General features: G+C 40.0%; 1 protein-coding gene across 1 annotated transcript in view; it reads left to right on the top strand.

Moving 5' to 3' along the window:
• Positions 1-13,754, top strand: part of VCAN (versican) — a 105,307-nt gene extending 91,553 nt beyond the window's left edge. The window contains exons 10-12 of the mRNA XM_054397725.1: positions 10,754-10,898; positions 11,932-12,114; positions 13,624-13,754. Coding sequence (XP_054253700.1) covers positions 10,754-10,898; positions 11,932-12,114; positions 13,624-13,754 — 459 coding nt within the window. The remainder of the gene's footprint in view (positions 1-10,753; positions 10,899-11,931; positions 12,115-13,623) is intronic.
• Positions 13,755-20,490: the final 6,736 nt, after the last annotated feature.

Here is a 20,490-nt window from a genome sequence, read left to right as displayed (position 1 = left end):
TCATGTTGAGCTTCTTATCCACCAGTGTCTACCCAGTCCTTCTTGAGACTGCTCTCTACCCATTCTCTGCCCAGCCTGTGTTTGTTCTTGGGATTGCCCTTACACAGGTTCACTTGGCTTTGTTGAACTTTGTGAGGCTGACATTGACACATCTCTCAAGCCTGTCCCTCTCTATGCCATCATTTCTCTTCAGTGTGTTCACAGCACCACACGACTTGGGTGTTGGCAAACTTGCTGATGGTGCCCTGGTCCCGCTGTCTGTGTTGGCAACAAAGAGGTTAAACAGCACCAGTTCCAGTAGTGATTCCTGAGAAGCACCACTTAGTACTCATCTCCACTTAGACACTGAACCATTGACCATCACTCTTTTGAGTGTGGTCATCAAGCTAATTCCTTATCCACTGAGTGGTCCACCCATCAAACCCATGTTCCAATTTGGAGACCAGGATGCTGTGGGGGAGTGTCAAATGCTTTGCACAAGTCCAGGTAGACAACATCAATTGCTGTTTCCTTGCCCTTCAACACCGTTACCTTGTCACAGAAGGCCACCAAGTCTGTCAGGCACAATTTACTCTTGGTGAAGCCATGTTGCCTGCCATCAATCACCTCCTCATTTTTCATGTGCCTTAGCAGGAGGATGTGGTCTGTGATCTTGCCAGGAAAGAGGTGAGATTTACTGGTCTGTAGTTCCCAAGGTATTTTTTCCTTTTTGAAAATGCAGGTTATATTCCCCTTTTTCCCAGTCAGTGGGAACCTCATCAATTGCCATAGCTTTCCAATTATGATGGAAACTGACTTGGTAATTTCATTCACCAGTTCCATCAGGACCCACAGATGGAGTCCTTCAGGACTTGAGCACCTTCACATTCTTTAACCCGATCTTCAGTTAGAGCAGGCAGTTTTTTGTTTTCCCAGTTCCTGCTTTTACCTTCTGTGACTTGGGTGGTGTGATTAGAGCCCTTGCTGATGAAGACTAAGGTAAAAAGGTCATCGAGTACCTCAGCCTTCTCCTTATCCTGGATGATGTAGTCTCATGTCCTGGTAGAGAAGGCTTACCACTTCCCTAGAATTCCTTTTATCATTGACATACTTCCTGAAGCTTTTCTTGTTGCTTTTGATGTCCCTGGCAAGATATAATTATCTCAGGGCTTTAGCTTTGCCTTTTTCTCAAGGGGAAAGAGCTGATTGCAGCTGGTTTAGTACAACACATAAAGTGGGTGCTCTTTGAGGAAGCTTAGGTCTCACTTATGGTACAAGTTCACTGAGAGATGGAGATTAGGGGCCGCTGCCACAAGCATAGGCTTGGAATACCAACAAGAGCTGAGATCACATGGACTATTTAGAAAGGAATTTGCAGGCTGCAAACTTTAGCTTATCTGCCTAGTCTCTAACTTCACATAATTTGTCTCAAAGGTGAAAGCAGTGAGAGCAGGTACTGAGGTGTGTTCGGAGAACTCACAATATCCTAACATTTTTAAGGTTTTGTTATTCATTACTTCCTGAATATCAAGCCAATTTCTGCTCAAGCCATTTTAGGTATGATTGCATTGACAGATGCAAGTAGTAGAAGAAAATAATATATAGTATTTTAAAGAGCATGTTTCCTTACTTCTGCTTTTCATCTATTACAGTGTAGTTATAGGGCTGTTCTGTTGGCACTTGGTGTGGGAAAGCATTAGTTTTCCTCTGATTTACATTCTACACAGGAATGAAAATGGTTATATGAAAGACATTGTTTACATTTTGAAAATCACAGAATCAAAATTATTCTTGCACTTTTCTGTAGATCTGTCTCCCAGGATTTCTGTGACAGGGAACAACTCTTTAAGGGAAAATAATGGATGTCTTCGTCCCAGAATCATGATAAAAACTCTAAGCAATAAAAACAAATACATTTAGGAAAATCACAGTGGCAGAGGAGAAGAAAGCAAGGCCTAAATACTCACACAACTCTCTGAAAACTCGTCCATGACTACTTGGACCTCTGTATACTTTAAATATGATGTAATACAAACTACAAAATAATGAAACTTTCATTATCAATGGAGACAATTAATAATTGGCTTGATCAAAGGAAGAGTGAACACAATGTGACATTTGAAAATATCTCAGGGAAATTGAATTTAAATAATTCACTTAGTTCTGTGAATAGTAACTTTTTCAGCTGTAAAGCACACCCATCCAAATAGAAAAAATCTGGTGTTGCTTTTGGCAGCTCCTCCATTGTATTTGGATTGTTGGCATTTCACTGTTAAGGATTCTTGTGAGCAGGCACAGCAGTAAAGGAGTCCTTTGGAGCTATTCACGTTATGGATTAAGCCCATATAGTTACTTGGGGTTGTGCCTTGGGCCTCTGTCTCACAAGGGGAGTTATTCATATCCTTTGGAAAATGCTGTTGATAATTAGTGCTTTGTAGGGTGGTGAGCTCACTCCCATTACATAAGATTAGTGCTGTAATAAGGAGCTGGCTAGTGTCTGTGACCAGATTGTCTGTCACTTGGAGAATGCTGCCAGCTAGGAAAGTAATGGGGCGTATTGCCCCTTTTAAAACTATCCAGAGACTCTACATTAGTTTTTCTTCCCTTCGGCATAAGAGTGTTTATGCTTTGTGTTTTGCAGTGCTAGACCTCTGTTTGTCCGTGCTAGGTAGGTATATCTTTAAAAAAAAAAAAAAAACAACAAAGGGAGTAAATAAATAATAAAAAAAAAGAAACAGCAAAACAAAACTGAAGTTTAATTCTGGCAAAAACAAAGCCTTCTCTTTTCCTTCCTTTATTGGTCAGTGAATCAGAATGCTTTTACTTTAGCAAATCTGTAACTGCACCCCTCTCAGAAAGAGTAACTTTATTGAACACAAAAACCTTCAAAAGGCATGGAGTATTGTAGGGAAGGGGCCTGGCTCTGAGGGTTAAATAAAGCAAACAAACTAAAACATACTGTAGTCAGCTGCAAACAAAAAGCTCATTGTGCCCATGTCCCACAGGATCCTTGGAGAAGGAGATTTTAAATCTACCAAATGTTTTGGTTTTGTGCTGCAGTCAGTCATTACAGCCTCTGTTTAAGATGCTCATTTGACCTGCATTTAAATGGTGGAGAACTATATAACGTTATTAACGACAGGTATATTTTTAGTTCAGTGTGTTGTAGGCAGTAAGGAGGCCCTCTTGGACAAAGTGGGGTTTTGTCTCACTTTTACCAGGGGGGTCAGCAGTTGCTTCAGAGCCTCATTATGGCTGGCTCTGGGCTAAAACTTATGGACAGCTTCAAACCTGTAGTAATTGTCGACATAAATGACAAAGTTCAGGATTTTTTTTTTTTTTCCCAGTGGTTCTTCTGGTAATTGTGCACAGAAAGAGTAAGTCACATACCATGAAATTTGGATCAAGTTGATAGTATACAATTATGTTAGCGTGGCTCCTGAAGGACATGTATTATATCAAGCAGCATTTAACACCCCACCATACCTTTCTGGGTAAAACACCTGTCCATTAGCTAGAGAATATCTCCAGCTCTTTGACACTCCTTTTGCAGTCTCTGTACTAAGGTGACTTCTGAAAGCCCAGCACATGCAGTACACAAAAAATTGAGCTATATATGAGTGTGTGAACGATGACAAAAGTTACCAACACTACGAAGTGTTGGTCCAGGAAACATAAAAGTCAATGGAGTTGTGTCCACTGGCTTCAATTAGCTTTGAAAGGGTTAATAAAAGAGGTATCTTTTCTGAATAATTAGTATTTTGGAACGCCTTAGTATCAGGACTCAGTAGTGAGTAGACATTGCCATCTAGTGGGAGTTTCTTGCCATACCGAGTGGTTTCTCATGGAAAAGTCATCACACTAGTTTTCTTTTTAAAAACATCATCTGCTCCACCGCAGGATCAGCTCCCCCCCAAAAGATAGCATTGAGAGTGCTTTTTTTATCTTTCAGCTTCATCAGTTAGACTTGTTCACTCGTTTCATTTGTATTCCTTACATTTCTTCCCTAAACTATTTAATTTTTTGCATATACTTTACAGCATGTTCAATCTGCAGCTAGTGACTATGAATATTCATGGCTATACACAAGTGTATGTTATTCAGAGTACTTTTTTTTTTCCCCCAAGCTGTGGCACAGGAAATCAAAGAGTTTTTCAGTACATTCCACTGCTCTGTTACCAAGAAAAATCCTTTCAAGTTAAATCTTTTCCAAAGGTCTTTAGCAAGATTGTCTTGGGAGTTTGTCTTGCTCACAGTACAGCTCTGTAATGGAAAGTGTTGGCCTGATACAAATCCTGCCAGTTTCCCAAATCCCATGCAAATAAAGCTCAGATTAAGGGCCTGAGGGAAGTCATTGAATGTAATCTATGACATATCAGGATCAAAATAGGCAATTTTTGCATAGACTGGAACATAAGCTTAAATAAAGCAGTCATCTTCAAATGGACTGGAATTTCTCCCAGCAAAGATTTACCAACACACATAGTTTGGAATTATTTTAGGCATTGCCAAATCTTCACAGCAATCTAATTTTTATTTTTCCTATCAAAGGGAAATTCAGTTCCTTTCAAACTTCCAATGAATGCCCCATGTAACAGAATCAGTGCTGTGTAACAACATAAGTCACAAATAAGGATTTTCTGAACTGATCTACACGCTGATTGTAACCTTGTACTGATCTTGCTGCAGTTCAACCAATGCATAAAGCTGGGTAACTATCAGGACTACTGAAACTGAGATGTAATTTTTAGTTAAGCCATGCTGTTATAACAGAACCTCCACAGCAAGGGATTTGTTTAGGAGCTCTCCTGATAAAGATCTCTAAGAGTTTGTCATACATTGTGAAGAAAGTGTATTCCACATCTTGGCAGAGTTATGGCAAGGGCAAAAAGGGACAAGTAAGTCTTACCAGTAAGATTTGCAGTGGTGGTTTTAGCTTCTTTACTGATAAATACCAGGCAGAAAATACCACTTCACTTGAAGATTAAATGTCACATGGGGTATCCACTCAGCCATGAGTCTTTCTTCCTCTTTTGTTTTGTTTTGGTTTGTTTTTTTTTTGTCTTGACTTTCCTTATTAGTCTTGCAATAAGAAGCAATCAGATAGGGAAGCAGCCAGAACGAAGCAAAATAAAAATCACATTGGAATTTACAAGTGCTAAAACCTGCCAAGACAGATTTGTAGTTTAAGCTGATTTAAACATGCTGAAAACATGCTTCCTTTTTCCAGAAGGAAATGCATTCACCCTGCAAGACCTAAATAGGTGTATTTCAAGTAAATTATTTCCCAGCTTTAGTTATATACAAAAGGTTATTGGCCTTTAGACAATAAGGAGGTCAAGCAGTAAAGTTTTGTTTGCATCAGTAGTTTATTTTGCTGTGCTTCATTAAGCACAGTGCTTGTTGACTATTTTGGAATGGAAAATCCAAGTGATTGATCTCAGCCACTTGATGTGCCTTTTAGAGGTAAAGGAATGGCTGAAATTTCCAAATCAGTGTCACAAATCTGAGATACTGCTTACTCCTAGATTCACCTTGACAGTGCAAACATCTGAAAAAGCTGAGTCAATCACTCATTAATAAGCAAATGAGACCCTCAAATGAGGCTGTTTATCTGAAAATTTAAATGCCAAATCTCCCACAAAGTAGGAACTTGCTTATGATGGGAAGGCTCTGCTCACTCAGTTTAATTAGCAGCCATTATGAATGAGAAAAAGTAGTGACTAGCTAATAAAGTTAGCTGCCTTACATCTTTTGCTATAACCCTGTCTTTCTTAGATTTAATTGATGTGAAAAATTAGCTTGTCACCCAACTGACAGATTATGGCTGCAAGTTAATTCAATATTACACAGAAATCTTTCCCAGATATATGGAACTTCATAAAACATCTTCATAAGTCTCTGTAATCATCATAACCACGTAAATCCAATGTGTTAGTGCAGGCTTCGACTTCAACAGCAAAAAAACCCCAACAACAACAACAACAACAACCAACAAAACAAAACAAAAAACCCAACAACATTAAAGAAACAAAAAAGCAAAATAAAAGCAAACAAAAAAAAACCCCAAACAACTGTACAGGAGAGATTAATTAATTATCACAATATAATTAAAGGCATAAAATGCATAATAGGAGCTCAAGTTTTCAGCCTGAAAGGATAGCAAGGCAGAGTAGTGGTGTTGCTGCCACAGCACCAAATGCTTCCATAGGGACCAAAATCCTGTCCCCAAGGGTAGGTCCTGCACTTACTTGATCACACAGAAACCTCATTTTGGTAAAAACTCCCATGTCTCTTGCCATCAAGGATGCTGAGAGCTTTGAAGAGTGGCTGGTGCGGTGGTATCTGCCTGAGGCTGAGGTGTGTGCTTCCAAGCCTCACCTCCACGAATTGCTTTGAACTTCTCTCTCCACAGCCACCTCAGCAAAGCACTCTTCATAGCTGGAGGAGAAAAGCGCAGTGGGCCAAACCTCTCTTGAAGCACAGTTTAAGTCATGTAATTAAGATTATATATCCTAAAATGTACAGACTGGAAGTGTTTGAATTTTAATCCAGGTGCAAGCTTCACAGGTTATAGTACTGTTGCTTAAGGATCAGGATGGTAATAGTTTTTATGTCCCTCTGTGAGACCACCCAGGGCAGGTATTTCTGCTGAGGACTAAAAAGGTCTTAGCATCTTTTATTCCATGTATTAACATTCTAATCTATTGAGGTTTTCAGAAACATGTCACATCTCATGATGCACTTATGAGTGCATTGCTAAAGGTGTCAGCTGGGAACAGCTTGTCTTGAGCTTTATCAATTCAAACACAGTGCTTCTCAGAGCAGTTTCATTGGTCTGCTGAGACAGTAACCAGCAGATATAGGAAGCTATAACCTAGTAGCAGGTTGGCAGGAACAATGCCAGGAGATTTTGGCTCATTTGTGAGAAAGGACGATCGATTTTGGATGTGATCTTAAAAAACAAACAAATCTGAATGGTGTTGTCAAGAATGAAAGATTTTTGTTGTTTTTGTTCTGTGGATTGTTGGGGTTTTGTTTATTTGGGTTTTATTTTGGTTTTGTTTGTTTCTTTTTGGTACAATACACTTTTCTAAAACTCAGTAATACATTGAAATACAAGGATCTCAAATGACATAGCCACTTCAAAAAGTGCATCTTGTTCAAGATATTTTGAGCGGTGTTTCCCAATAGAATAGTGATGACCTTAGATGCTTGCTGCACTTACTGTAGATGTAAGGGAGTCTTTACACTTAGCACATTTGGGATGGGAGATTCTAAGGGAAACCTTTGAAAACAAACAGTACAAATCAGCATGTGACTTATGGGAATTGGTTCTTTCCCATTAATTCTTTCACTGATGACAGTTTACTAGAGATAGTAGAACAGTCACCCCTAAATTACACTAGTGTGAGTGAAAACCAACATCATGCTCATGGTCATGCAAAAATGTAATGACCCATAAGAGTAAAGCAAAATATTAGTTTAATTGTCTAGCAACTTAGTCCACTTGAACTGTGAGAATCTTTTTGTATCGTTATCCCATTATCAGTGTCTAAATAAGGAATTGAAAAGCTACAGAAGAGCTGGGTGGAGACCTAAGAAAGCAATTCAGCAGTCTGGAACTTCCTCTGCTAAGCAATTCTGGCACTAAACTCAAGTGAAATCAGAGTTATTCAGCCAAAATAAATCCAGGCAATGATGATATCAGATGTGAGGTAACAGCAAGTCATGCTGGAGGATATCAGACATTCTTGAATAAACCTCAGGGCCTAGATATAATCCATTGCCATTGCGCTGCAGCCCTGCCCCAAAGCAAATACAAATTTTGGAGACATTATTGCAAGGCAAGTGAGAGCATATGGAGTCTATGTGCTTATGATGGGAGCTGGCAAGCTGATGAGACCTTTAGCTCACACGCCTCCCATAGCCATTAAATATCCTTCATTCCCATGCTCTGATCCCTAAGGAAGCAAACAGCTCTCTATTATCATTTCCACATGAAACAGCTGCAACTCTTGTTAAGTCTTTCCTTTTCTGTCAGGACATTGCTGATTAAACTTGTCTACCACTAACCTAGCTGTTTTCTTTAATTTCTCTATGTGTCTGTATGTCTGAGCATATTCCTGAAGAGATTGGATGACCTCAGTTGCAGAAATTGCTGCCCATCACCTGAGCAGTGTAACCACCCACACGTACACTCCTGACTAGATTAGCAGATCTGACTTTCCAGTGGGGTTGAGTAGTAAGCTGTTCAGAGCTGAAAGTGAAAGCTAATAATTTATTTCTGCTTACCCCACCTCTGCAACACCCAGACAGAATTCCCTGCAGGGGAATTGAAGGCTGCATGTTTTCCTTCACTGCCTTGTACTTTGTGGTGCTCCTGAAGGTGCATCACAGCAGCCCATGTAGAGCAGATGGAGCAGTACCACTGACAAACCTAAGCCTTCAGTGTGTGCAAGCAATCAGCTATCCCTGCTTTAGTTGGCAGTAGGTTTCTGCGTTGTGGTAACATTACCTTTTCTGTTCTGATTCCTGCATTGTTAACCAGCTCTGCTGTAAAAAGGTACTAGACCTTCAGCTCAGTGGCCATTCCACAATATTCTTTTGGAAAAGGTGTCTTGGAGCTCTCTATGTTGCAAAATACTCATCACAGACGGGCATACTCCTTTCTCCCTGGTTTCCTTCTCCCTGCATCAGTAGACAGCACAGAGCCTGCTTTTCTTTGTTTGCACTAGGTGTTACTAGAACCCACACACACTGCGGATCCCATTTGACTCATGTGTGTGATTTGGCTACCATGCTTGCAAAACTTGCACTCTGATTTATAAGCTAATGTGAAATGCTGAGTAAATGAGTTAGTGTGTATTGTAGTTTAGGACTATTAAACACTGAAATGTAGAGAAGGAATTAAGTTATTTCGACTTGAAAAGGGAGATGTTGTATTAAAGGTAATAAATTCAGTGCAGTGCAGAACAAATTTATTTAGACCATGATTTTAGAATTGCTTGGGTAATTAAAGCCTGTGATGGGTAAGGTAACATGTGGTAGGAAAAGGTTAAGTGTTTAACTCTGTTTTTCTCATACTTTGATTCATTGCTAAATAAATACTACTTGTGTGGGGTAGGTTAACTTTATTTCTAGAATGTGGTCACCCAGGCAGTGGAGGGTCCTCATTTCATAAAGTTAAGAAAATGGAAAGCTAAACTTTTATTACATTTATATGGGCCAGCTCTAGACAGAAAGATGTAAGCACTGAGGAAAATATAAGCACTGTAGAAACAGTGTCATTTTGACCATACAAGGTGCTAGCTGTCTGGTTAATGTCTGGCATTTATGTGAATTCCAGTTCTTTCAAATACCTATTTTTATCCTTCATTAAATTCTTCTTTGAATGGCACCACAAAAATCCCAAGAAAAATTGCTAAGAATAGTTTCCTATACCTTCACTTTGCCTTTTTTTACATAACATTATGCAAATATAATGTGCTTCATTTGGGAGCAAGATGAAACAAGAAATGAGATAAGGATTATCCCACCTCTTCTGACCACAAGGACAGTGGGCTGTATGCCCCTTATAAAAGATTCCAACTCGTGTGACACTCCCTTTCTTTGTGTTTTTCCTGCTTATTGAATGAGAAAGCAGACTTACTCCTCCCTAATTTTCATCCAAAAATGACATTGCACAATGATGTACTTAGCCATGCTTCAAAGAGTGCAGAGTGGAATTTATTCTACAGTGGAATATATGCAGATTCAGCCCATGCACACAGCTGGGCACAGCCTGACAGCAGCCAGCATACAGAGCTATTGGTAGGGACATATTTTTAGGTAGATGCAGAGCTGAAAGCTGCAGAGCTATGCAGTTAAAGCGCAGACTTGCATATAGCCAGCTTGGATCCCAAAGAACGGAGTCTGCCCAAATTGATATGCCAGATGTGTGCCCCAGATACAGGGCTAAGAAACTATTTCCCCTTCCCTCCCAACCCCCCCCCCCCCCCCTCCCCCCCCCCGTTTTGGTTTTGTTTTTTTTTTCATGTTAAAGCTATTTTTCAGCCATCTGAAGCTTTTTTTGTCACACACCAATAATCAGATTTTTACTGAAACTAGTGAGCTAGTTTCTGGTTGTATTCCTGTATATTCATAGATGTCTGGAGTTAGTTTTTCTAAAGAGGCCAGAATCCAAATGATCGTTTTATAAAGCTAGTAGGCAGCTGTATATGCTCAGTCTGCCACCTAGGCCTCTTTAATGGAAATATCAATCTGTAATGATCTGGGGGCATATTCTGACACCTTTACTTATTTTACACCCAATTCTGCATGTCGTCCCATGAAAGACTTCATCAGATGAGGTCAGAAAATAAATAATTTGAATCGGAGAAACTAGCCTGTAATTTGCCACTTGGTAGGTATGGAGTAATGGGGGTCATGTACTATTTCCTGCATTTCCTGGCATTCCATTTCATGTCTATGTATGAAAGAGAGTGTTTAAACACACTTGGGATCAGGTTTTGCTTGTCATTTTTATTTCATCCACCTGACATCAGTTCACAGCAAGAGAGAAGTTAGATTAGTTCTTTATTCCCATTGAGATAACCTGTTGGTAGAATGAGAGGATATTATGAACCTGGTTCTGTTTAGTTTGTGCTTAACAGCCTGAATAAAACAATTGAGATTGCTCTTCACCAAAGGTAATAATGCATGTTCTTCTGTAAAATGGAATGCAAATATACTTCAGCATAGCCAATAATAATTTTCCTCCTCTTTTCTGCAGCAATATGAGAACTGGCGACCAAACCAGCCAGACAGCTTCTTTTCTGCTGGAGAAGATTGTGTTGTTATCATATGGCATGAGAACGGACAGTGGAATGATGTACCATGCAATTACCACCTTACCTATACTTGCAAGAAAGGAACAGGTACAAACTTTTCAGTAACAACAGCATATTTCTCTAAATACAATGCTGTAAAATGACAAATTCTAGATGATTGCTGGTAACCAGTATAGCAAGTCCTCAACTAAGCTAGTGGCACAAACTCATCCTTCATCTGTAACCACATATTACATCTTTACCTAATCTGCTCTTGAGTCAGGGACAAAAGTATGCTCACTTGAAACTCTTGGTTGTAACCAGGAAAATTGCTTCTTAGATATAAATTTTAGCAAAAGAGATGTTCATGTATGTGGCAGGCCTGAAGCATGCTGTGAAAATATTGGCAACTCTTCTTTCCTGGGATGGTAGCACTAGGGAATACGTGGTCAGCAGAACGCTGGTAGGCAGTTAGAACAGGCAACTGACCATTGGGATGTGTGTCAGCTTTTCAGCTTCCACTGAGCATAATTTTCACTCATCAAGGTAAGGAACCCTGACTAGTTAACAGCAGCTGTGTAAAAATACTTTAGTATTTGCCTCTGTCTCTTCAGAATGGGAAAGTATGGTAACAGCCAAAATCTTGTGTGTGTTCCATTGATCCCAAATGCCATCTACAACTTTCTGCTAATATATTCTCTAAGCCTTGACAGATCCATCAGTTTTAAGTGCTTTAAAATAGTCTATTGTTGAGGAATATACAAGAAGTATTGAAAATGAAACATATTTCTTAAATGCCTGTAAAAACTTAACTGGTTTTCAGGTTTTCATCTTTCCAGTGGAAATCTCTTCTTTGTGTGAGTATGCCAACATTTTTTGGCTCAAATTTGCATTAGGAATTTAAACCAGCAAGGCAATACTAACCTTACTATATACAGTTTTCTAATTTTCATCATTACTGTATTTGGTCTAAAAGACTGGAAAACTACAGGAAAGACTGATCTTGTCATTTTCTGGGTGTGTTTCTTGGGAATCTGAGATACCTTAACACCTTCCCCTAACCAGGGTTTATAGGTCAGTAGCATACTCAGAAGTGCACTTATAAACTGGTGTTTGGGGTTATATTCTCTCTTCCTTTCAGTTGCCTGTGGTCAGCCTCCTGTTGTGGAAAATGCAAAGACCTTTGGGAAGATGAAGCCTCGTTATGAGATCAACTCCCTTATTAGATATCACTGCAAAGATGGTTTCATCCAGCGTCACATTCCAACCATCCGGTGCCAAGGGAATGGAAGATGGGATATGCCTAAAATTACTTGCATGAATCGTGAGTTCTTTGAATGCACACCAGTGCTGGATCAGAAGTGACAGACTAATTTAAGATTAATAAGTAATGAACTTATATTTTAAGAGAAGTAGAAGCCTGGTATGATAGACTATCTGGACAGGTTCAATCAAACTGGGTCCAATGGCATGAGGTTTAACAAGACCAAGTGCCAGCTCTTGCACTTTAGCCACAACCTCACTACAGGCTTGGGGAGGAGTGTCTGGAAAGCTGCCCAGTGGAAAAGGATCTGGGGGTGCTGGTGGACAGCTGAACAGGAGCCATCAGTGTGCTCAATTGGCCAAGAAGGTCAATGGCATCCAGGCCTAATTCAAGAACAGTGTGTCCAGCAGGAGTAGGGAAGTTATTGTGCCCCTCTGCTCAATACTGCTGAGGCCACAGCTTGAGTCCTGTGTTCAATTCTGGGTGCCCCACTACAGGAAACACATTGAGGTCCTGGAGAGTGTCCAGAGAAGAGCAACCAGGCTGGTGAGGGGTTTGAAGGGTTACTGAGGGAGCTGGAGTTGTTTAGGCTGGAGAACAGAAAGCTAAGGGGAGATCTTAGGGCTCTCCAGAACCACCTGAAAGGACGTTGTAGTGAGGCTGGTGTTGGTCTCTTCTCCCAAGTAACCAGTGATAGGATGAGAGGAAAGGTGTTAAGGTTGTGCCAGGGGAGGTTTAGGTTGCATATTAGGAAAAACTTTTTTACTGAGAGAGTAGTGAGGTGTTGAAACAGGCTGCCCAGAGAGGTGGTAGAGTCACCATCCCTGCAGGTGTTCAAGATTCGTGTAGAAGTGGTGCTTCAGGACATGGTTTAGTGGTCATGGTAGCAGGGTTATGACTGGACTCATTGATCTTAAAGGTCTTTTCCAGCCTTAGTGATTCTATGACACCAATATTGCTCCCTCTATCTGTGGGAAAAATACTCTCAGGTCTCCAAAACTAATGAAAATAACCTTCTTCTATTTTTACAAAAGCTACTATGATTCTTTTAAAGTAAACAACACTCTTGACAAGCCCTCAAAATCAAAAGGCTCCTAGTAAGAGTAAAATACTTTCTATAGCTGTGATCTGTGGGCAAGAGTTCTCCTGCCTGTAACATGGTCACAGGAACGGTTAATTGTGTTAACCCTCTAATTAACCTATAATAACTGTAACTGTAATGTGAAGTGTAGCCAAGAGGATGGAGCCAGGCCTTTCTCAGTGATGCCCAATGACAGGACAAGGGGCAGTGGCTGGAAGTTGAGGCATAGGAAGTTCCATGGAAACAGGAGAAAAAATATTTTCACTGTGAGGGTGAGGGAACACTGGAACAGGCTGCCCAGGGGGGTTGTGGAGTCTCCCTGTGTGGAGACGTTGTTGGATATGTTCCTGTGTGACCTGGTATAGGTGATCCTGCTCTGACAGAAGGGTTGGACTAGGTGATCTTTCGAGGTCCCTTCCAGCCTCTAACATTCTGTGATTCTGTGAAAATTAAATAATTTCCCCTTCCCCCCCCACTTCTCATTGCAGCATCCACATACCAAAGGACTTACTCTAAGAAATACTACTATAAACACTCTTCGTCAGGAAAGGGGACATCATTAAATTCATCAAAACACTATCATCGCTGGATCAGGACGTGGCAGGACTCAAGGCGCTGAGAGCTAAATGGTGAATGAGGATTTCCACCATTTCAGCCAAAGTCATAACTTCCTGTGCCTTTTCTATCACTTATAGGAGTATTATCAAATTGTTTTGAAACTATGGACTGCGGTATTCACAAAGCGTTTTGCAAAAATAGGGTGTTTATCAGAAAACCTTAAGAAAAAAAAAAAAGAAAAAAAAAAAGGAGACATGCTTATGGGGATAAAAGGAAACCATTTCCAGCCTGTAAAGATTATTAGTTTTCTATATGCCATCGGTGTGGACCATTTTATGATATCTACCAGCCTTCTGCAATATTTAAACAGCTCAATTTTTAGCACCAATGAAAGTGTAAATAAGATGATTTTAATGTTGTGTAATTGTGTGTTGTTTCTTTGTTTTTGTTTTTTAAAAATCCTGTATATAAAATGAAAAGTCACACTAATTTCAGGCATATTTATGGTTAGAATGGCCTCAGAGGCCTTCAGTCATTTATGGCGTTGTTTTTGTGCTGTTTACCTAGGCTGGAAATGGTTGAAATAGCTTCACTGACTGAAATTTGACATTATCAGGTGAAGATAAACACACAAGTTACATGACTTTTTTTTTTTAATATTATTTTTATTTTTGTTTCTTAATGGGAACTCTGCTGATTCCCATCCAAGGTACAGTTTTTGTCCATGTGATGCAAAGTTTAGACAGAGCACATATAAGTGGCATGAAGCATGAAATAGGAACTACAATGTGGGATTTTTTTTTTCCTGCTCTCCATTCCAGCTTCACCATTCATGAGACTGCCTGGAGGAGTTGTGTGCGATGAGGAGGGCCTGTAAAAATCCAAGTGCTAATACATTAACTTTATCAACCAGGGCCACTTTTTTTGAGGAGAAGAAAACAAAAATAAGAAATAAATTTTTTACTTTCGCAACATTAACCACAAGGTCTATATCACAGGTGTCTCCATTCTAAAATGGAGATAGGCCTGGTGTTTGGGGGATTTTTTTTTTTTTAAACCTTTTTTTTTTTTTTGTAAAAAACAAACAAAAAATCAAAAAAGTAAATAATTTTGTATATATAACCATTTTTTAATCTTTTTATAAAGTAATGAATGTTTGTGTATGAATGCTGCAGCTGTGAAGCGTACATAAATAAATGAAGTAAGCCATACTGATTTAATTTATTGGATGTTATTTTACCCATGCAAAGGAGATAAAGAGAGCTCACCACGTGCAGTATCAGCCCCTGAGCTCCACTTTTGGAACCATCTTCCAGTTCACTGCTATTTCCCTGCAGAACAAAATTCCTGCTAATCAGGATCATTTCTTTGCTGTTAGATGGGTGAGAACTGTGTGACTTACAGAAGAATCAGAATCTTGGCTTTCTAAGAAGTGTGTGCAAAAAAAGATTGTAGGTTGTAGCTGGTGCAGTGTCTATGTAGGAGTTTTCTGTTATGATTTCTTACTCTGGTCAGCTCGATGACTGATTTGGATGTGTACAGTAAATGTAGAAGGTAATGTTTGAAACGACCTCTCCACAGAAAGGACTTTCATTTCTGCAAAGTGTCTTGCACACCGTTGGGCACTGAGCTAAAAATAAATGAGGGAAAAAAAAGGAAAAAAAGAAAAAAAAAAAGAAAAGTGAAAGTAAAGAACAGTAAGTGTTGCCTATGTTATACCTTCTAAAATAACATTAAATACATGAACACAGATGGGAGGTTTACACCTTTGTGTTAGTGTGGGGATATGATGCATAGATGTTGAAAAGCAAAGGCAAAGATTAGAAACCCAGCCAACATGTAAGAGTTTGTACTAGGCAGAGCTGCCCATGGAAGGGACCTTGCTATAGCTCATTGGGAGCAGTAATTACCTTTCCAGACAAGAGCAGTGACTTTTCCATCAAGTGTACCCAACCTGTCTGCGTTCAACGTGGCAGTGTGTCACTGTATTGGCTGGTTCATTCCCCACCCCTTGCCCCCAAACAATGCACATAATACTTTTCTCTATTTATATTATCTTGTATAGTGTATAATGTGAATGTCTGGGGGTTTTTAGGTGGTTGTTTTTTTTTTTTTTTTTGTGAACGAAAGTCTAAAATCTTTGTAACTTTTATATCTACTTCTGTTTCACCAAAGAAACAAGGTTTTGCTATACTGTGACTTGTCTTGTTATTGCATGTCATCCTGTTTAAAGTCTATGCAATGTGACTACAATTAGACTGTCAGGTATTTCACAGTTACCACGGGCTTAGTCAAGTGCCCACTGGAGTCAAAGAGAGTCAGCTGGCTGAACTTTAGTAGGTGCTGATTTGACTTTATATGAGCAGCTCTAGGGGATATTTTAAGATATACATTGTATGTTTTGAAGTTGGTTATTGCTTGTATAAGTCAAGGCTCTGTTCATAACTATACAGTATTCTACACTTCACTTCCTTGTACCAGAAACATACAGAACAGAAAAATATATTTTAACACTTTGCAAACTTTCTCAGCATATGTATAAAAATCCCTGCATAGATTTGTTGTTTTCTTGTCTATTTGTTGGATTTGAACAATGTTGTAAGGCATTCAGATAACATTGTGATTGTAGTTTTAAATAGGTTAGATATGGTGCTTATATCTGATCCTTTTTTTTTCACCACCTTCTATTATGCTTAATAAAATAGGACTGATAACATTCCTTATTAAAAAAAAAATGTAAAGAAAAACAAACAAAAAAAACCCACCCCAAAACAACCCTGTTACCCATGCTTGTTTATTTAGACAGAGAATGGAACCTTATTCAGCTCTGGAGACATTTTCTAAGGACTGACCTAAACCAGAAATGTCTCAATACCACCCTCCTACAAAATGCACCCATGGAGTGAAGCCAGGGCAGTACCGTGAGTGTCGTGGTTCCTTTGTACAGAGCATCTCCAAAGTCCAGTATGCAGATGTTTGTTGGGGTTCGGGCAGAGGGATACTAGATGAAACCTAGAGATTCAAATACAGGTTTTTGAAGCCAGTCTTTCTCACCTTTGATTTCTTACCTTTCAAGTTAGACTGGAATTCTTCTAAAATTCTCTAAAGTTACCCTGTGTCTGCTGCAGATGTAGAAGAGTTCACTTGAGATTGTGCTTTACAAGTAAAGGCAAGACAAATATCAGAGTGGCATTCCTGAGGTAATCTTCCACTGTTGCATGTATTTTAAACTCTTTGTCTTTGCTAACACTCTGCGTGGCATTCAAATGGGTAAAAAAAATGGTTGTAGACCAGGGGGTGAAAAGGTTAGGAGAGGACAGGGCATTGATGAATAAAGTCATTAGCTTAAAGGAGTTCAGATTTAAACTGCACATCTTAGGTTGCCAGGAACACACGGAGCATCTGATTCAATCAAGGCTCAGGCTGCTGGTTTGTGTGTGAAGCTCAATATGCCACACATGAGAAATTGCAGTTTTGTACGTCAGTAAAAATCTCTACAGAGTAGCTATGATTATTCTGAACATCTTCCTCTGCCTTCAGATATTGACAGCATTTAATTTCCCCACATGAGCTTCAGAACATGGGGCTCACCTCTTGCAGAGGTTAACAGCACACAGTCTGATAGAAATAAGCCAGGCCACCTATTTCAACAGAGCTTCTCAAATAGCAAGAGAACGTGCTGATTAGTGGAAACATTCCTGTATTTTAGCTATGCCCGAAAAAAACGCACAACATCTTGAAGCTGGAAAGGAAGAGAGAGCACTGTGATGACAGATCTCCTTAGGAAGCATTGGTTTATATGGGATCTCTAGCCTGAGATGTGGCTGCGAGTGGCGATTTGCCAGCAACTGGGGACGGATGAACCATGCATGTAGGAGAAAACACAAGTCTCTGGAAGCGCCACAGGTGGGCCAGCAAGATACAAGAGGCTGGCAAGTGGCTGCCAATGGAAAGGATAGCTTGCAAAGAGGGCAGTTAGGAATTGCTTTGCCAGGGCAGTGGCTGCAGTAGCTTTGAGGTTCAAGATGTGGGTAAGCCCTGTAATACATTTTTAAGCAAAAACTCTTCATTTCTATAGGCAGTATCTTTGCTCTGAGCACACACAGAAGCTTAGCACACACACGCACAGGCATTCTCTTGGCAGTGGGAAGCTGAAACTGCAACAGCTGGTGCAAGCTTGAGCTCTAAAAAGCACAGCAGACTTGAGTGACAGAGGAGGAAGCGCAGCAAGAGAAGGAGAGCTACCAGTGTAAATGCTACCATGTAACTTCTGAAAACCCAGTTCCTGCAAAGAGCAGAACTCACAGCTGTATCAAATCCTCAGTGAAGCTTTGCCCCTCTGCCAAGTTTGGAATTTTTTTTTTTTTTTTACTTTCCTGTTTTCCCCATTGCAAGTTCTGTTTTTTTGCATTTTGCATTCTGTCTGCTGAGAAGTCTTCCTAGAATCATAAAATGTTTTGAGTTAGAAGGGGTCTTAAAGCAGTTACAAAGCTGCCTCCTGGGGCTTCTAGGCATATGTGTGAACTTTAATGGCATTTGTAGACAGAGGGGTATGAATTGCTCCTAGTATGACCCAGGGCTGTTTCTTATTTGAGATGGGAAGGTAAAAGGGTGGTCATGTTCTTTGCTCAGTTGAAAGGCTTTCAACATGCTGTGCTATACACCAGAGGTAGAAGATGACTCAAGCTGTCTGTAGGCTTCAGCTCTCTAGGTAGGAAATCACCCCTTCACCAGGAAATGTTTAAGGTCTTGAATACCAAAAATGACTGGAAAAATCTCTGGGTTCAGTGCACCTGTGTTAATGCACAATGGCAAAGTGCATTCTTGTTCAAGGGAAACATGCAACGGGAATTATTGATTGTGACCAGTGATGTGCATGCAGCTTTCTGAGCAGACTCTTTTTCCTGACAAACAATGAAAGAGTCAAAATTATGTTTGGACACAGCACAGACAAAAGTAGGGTCAGCAAATAAGAACAGAAATATCATCCAGGAAAAGCTGTATCATTTGAACATTCTAGCAGTAAACCTGGAAGGAAATTTAAAAGCCTGTAAAACACTATTTGCTGGCAAATTTTTCACAGCAAATAAATATTTTCCAGTGAGGAGCCATCAGCTGTTACTGCTATAGAGGCTAAGTTACTGTGTAAATGCAGATAAAAATGAGAAATGGGACCCTGAGGTGCATTAGTAAGGAATTTATTACGAGGGTGGGAATGGATACATGATACTACCAAGATGCCTCCAGATTTCCAACTTCCAGTAGCCAAAAGAAATGAATTCAAGCTGGCAATGGCCCAGAAGCCTGATTCTGGGATGGTAAGAAGAATGAAGATGATAAAATGAAGGCAAACCCTGGTGGTCCTGCAGACACATCATTCATAGGGAACAATTACTGGTTTTAAGCTGTTTTGAGATGTCCTGTGACAGTAAAAAATTTGTTATAGACAGCAGATAACCAGTTAAGGAAAGGGAATAAACGGTGTGGTTGTCTTTGGTAGCAGGTGAATTGCAGGAATTTTAGTTGTGTGGTTTTTACACTAAAGCCTTTGGGGCAGTAGTTACAGATAATGTTTCCTATGTGGTAGAGAAAAAAAAAAACATAACACAGAGGCTTGGCAGAGGCCATATACAAAGATCTACAGCAGACCCAAGCAATGTATTCATGTTTACTGGGGGTCCTTCACAGGTTTAAAAATCCCAAACCCTGACCATTCTAAGCAAGTGATGAAAGTTTTGATTCCAAAGTCAGTAGTATCTCCACACACACCCCCCACCCCCCATCCTCACTCTCTTCAGAGTTAAAGCTTGGGACCAACCACATACCACTTCTTTTCTTTCTTTCTCTCTCTCTCTCTCTTTAAGAACATTAGAGAAGGGAAAAAGACCAAAAAAAAAAAACAAAACAAACAAACAAAAAAAAAAAAGGCAGCAGACAACTTGCTTGCTGAATGAAGATTCCTTTTAATCATGAAAACCAAACCTGTTGTTCTGCTGCAGCTTGTTCATCTTAAACCACGGCAGTTTCTAGACATGTTTAGATCCTGCCTGAGGACAGTATATGGCAGGGTGACAGGGACAGTGACTGCTCCTACTCTGCTTTCCACTTTGACCTCATGGTGAAAAAGGAGGCAGTCCCCATCTTCAGGTGGCTGCAGAGGTGGTACCATACCTGCAGTACTTGCAACATATGGTATCTCAGAGGTGTGTGTGCCAGGCAGGAACTAGTGCCTCATGTCTCCCCAGAGAGCATTTCAATGAAACATGTGCTTTGTTAACAAAACCCCACAGACTTGGAAGTGTTTTGAACCATGCTGTGCCCAGGTTGGTATTGACAAATTGAAAACAGCTGATGATACAGGGGTGAAATGCCAGCTATTGCCCTTTGCTTTGGTTGAAAATAAAGGTATTTTTCTCTCAGAAGGCTGACCAGGTCATGTTGATTTTCTCATGTCTTCAGGTTATAAAAAGAATCCTAAACCCGGCACAGAGTTGGTACTAAATCAAATACATTCAGCTGTGTCTTTCAGAAACCATCTCCTTTAGGTACCTTCATAAAAGGTTCTACAACATGTCGGCACAAGGGGCTCTGCTTGCACTATGTCATCACTGGCAGAGACCAGTGAAAGACACTCTTAAGGAAAAAGACATGACTGGGAAAAGAGATGCTTTGATCCATCCTCCCCCATGTCCTCTCTGTGCCATCAGCCTGGCTTCTTCCCCCTGTGCTTTCCAGACTGACAGTTTCAAAGGCAGAGTAAGAAGGACAAAAATCATCAGAAAAGGAAAAGGAATTGT

This window comes from Indicator indicator, chromosome Z (assembly GCF_027791375.1).
Source record: "Indicator indicator isolate 239-I01 chromosome Z, UM_Iind_1.1, whole genome shotgun sequence".
NCBI classification, from domain to species: Eukaryota; Metazoa; Chordata; class Aves; order Piciformes; family Indicatoridae; genus Indicator; species Indicator indicator.
The sequence above is the reverse complement of the archived record's forward strand: the minus strand, read 5'-3'. Positions and strand labels throughout refer to the sequence as shown.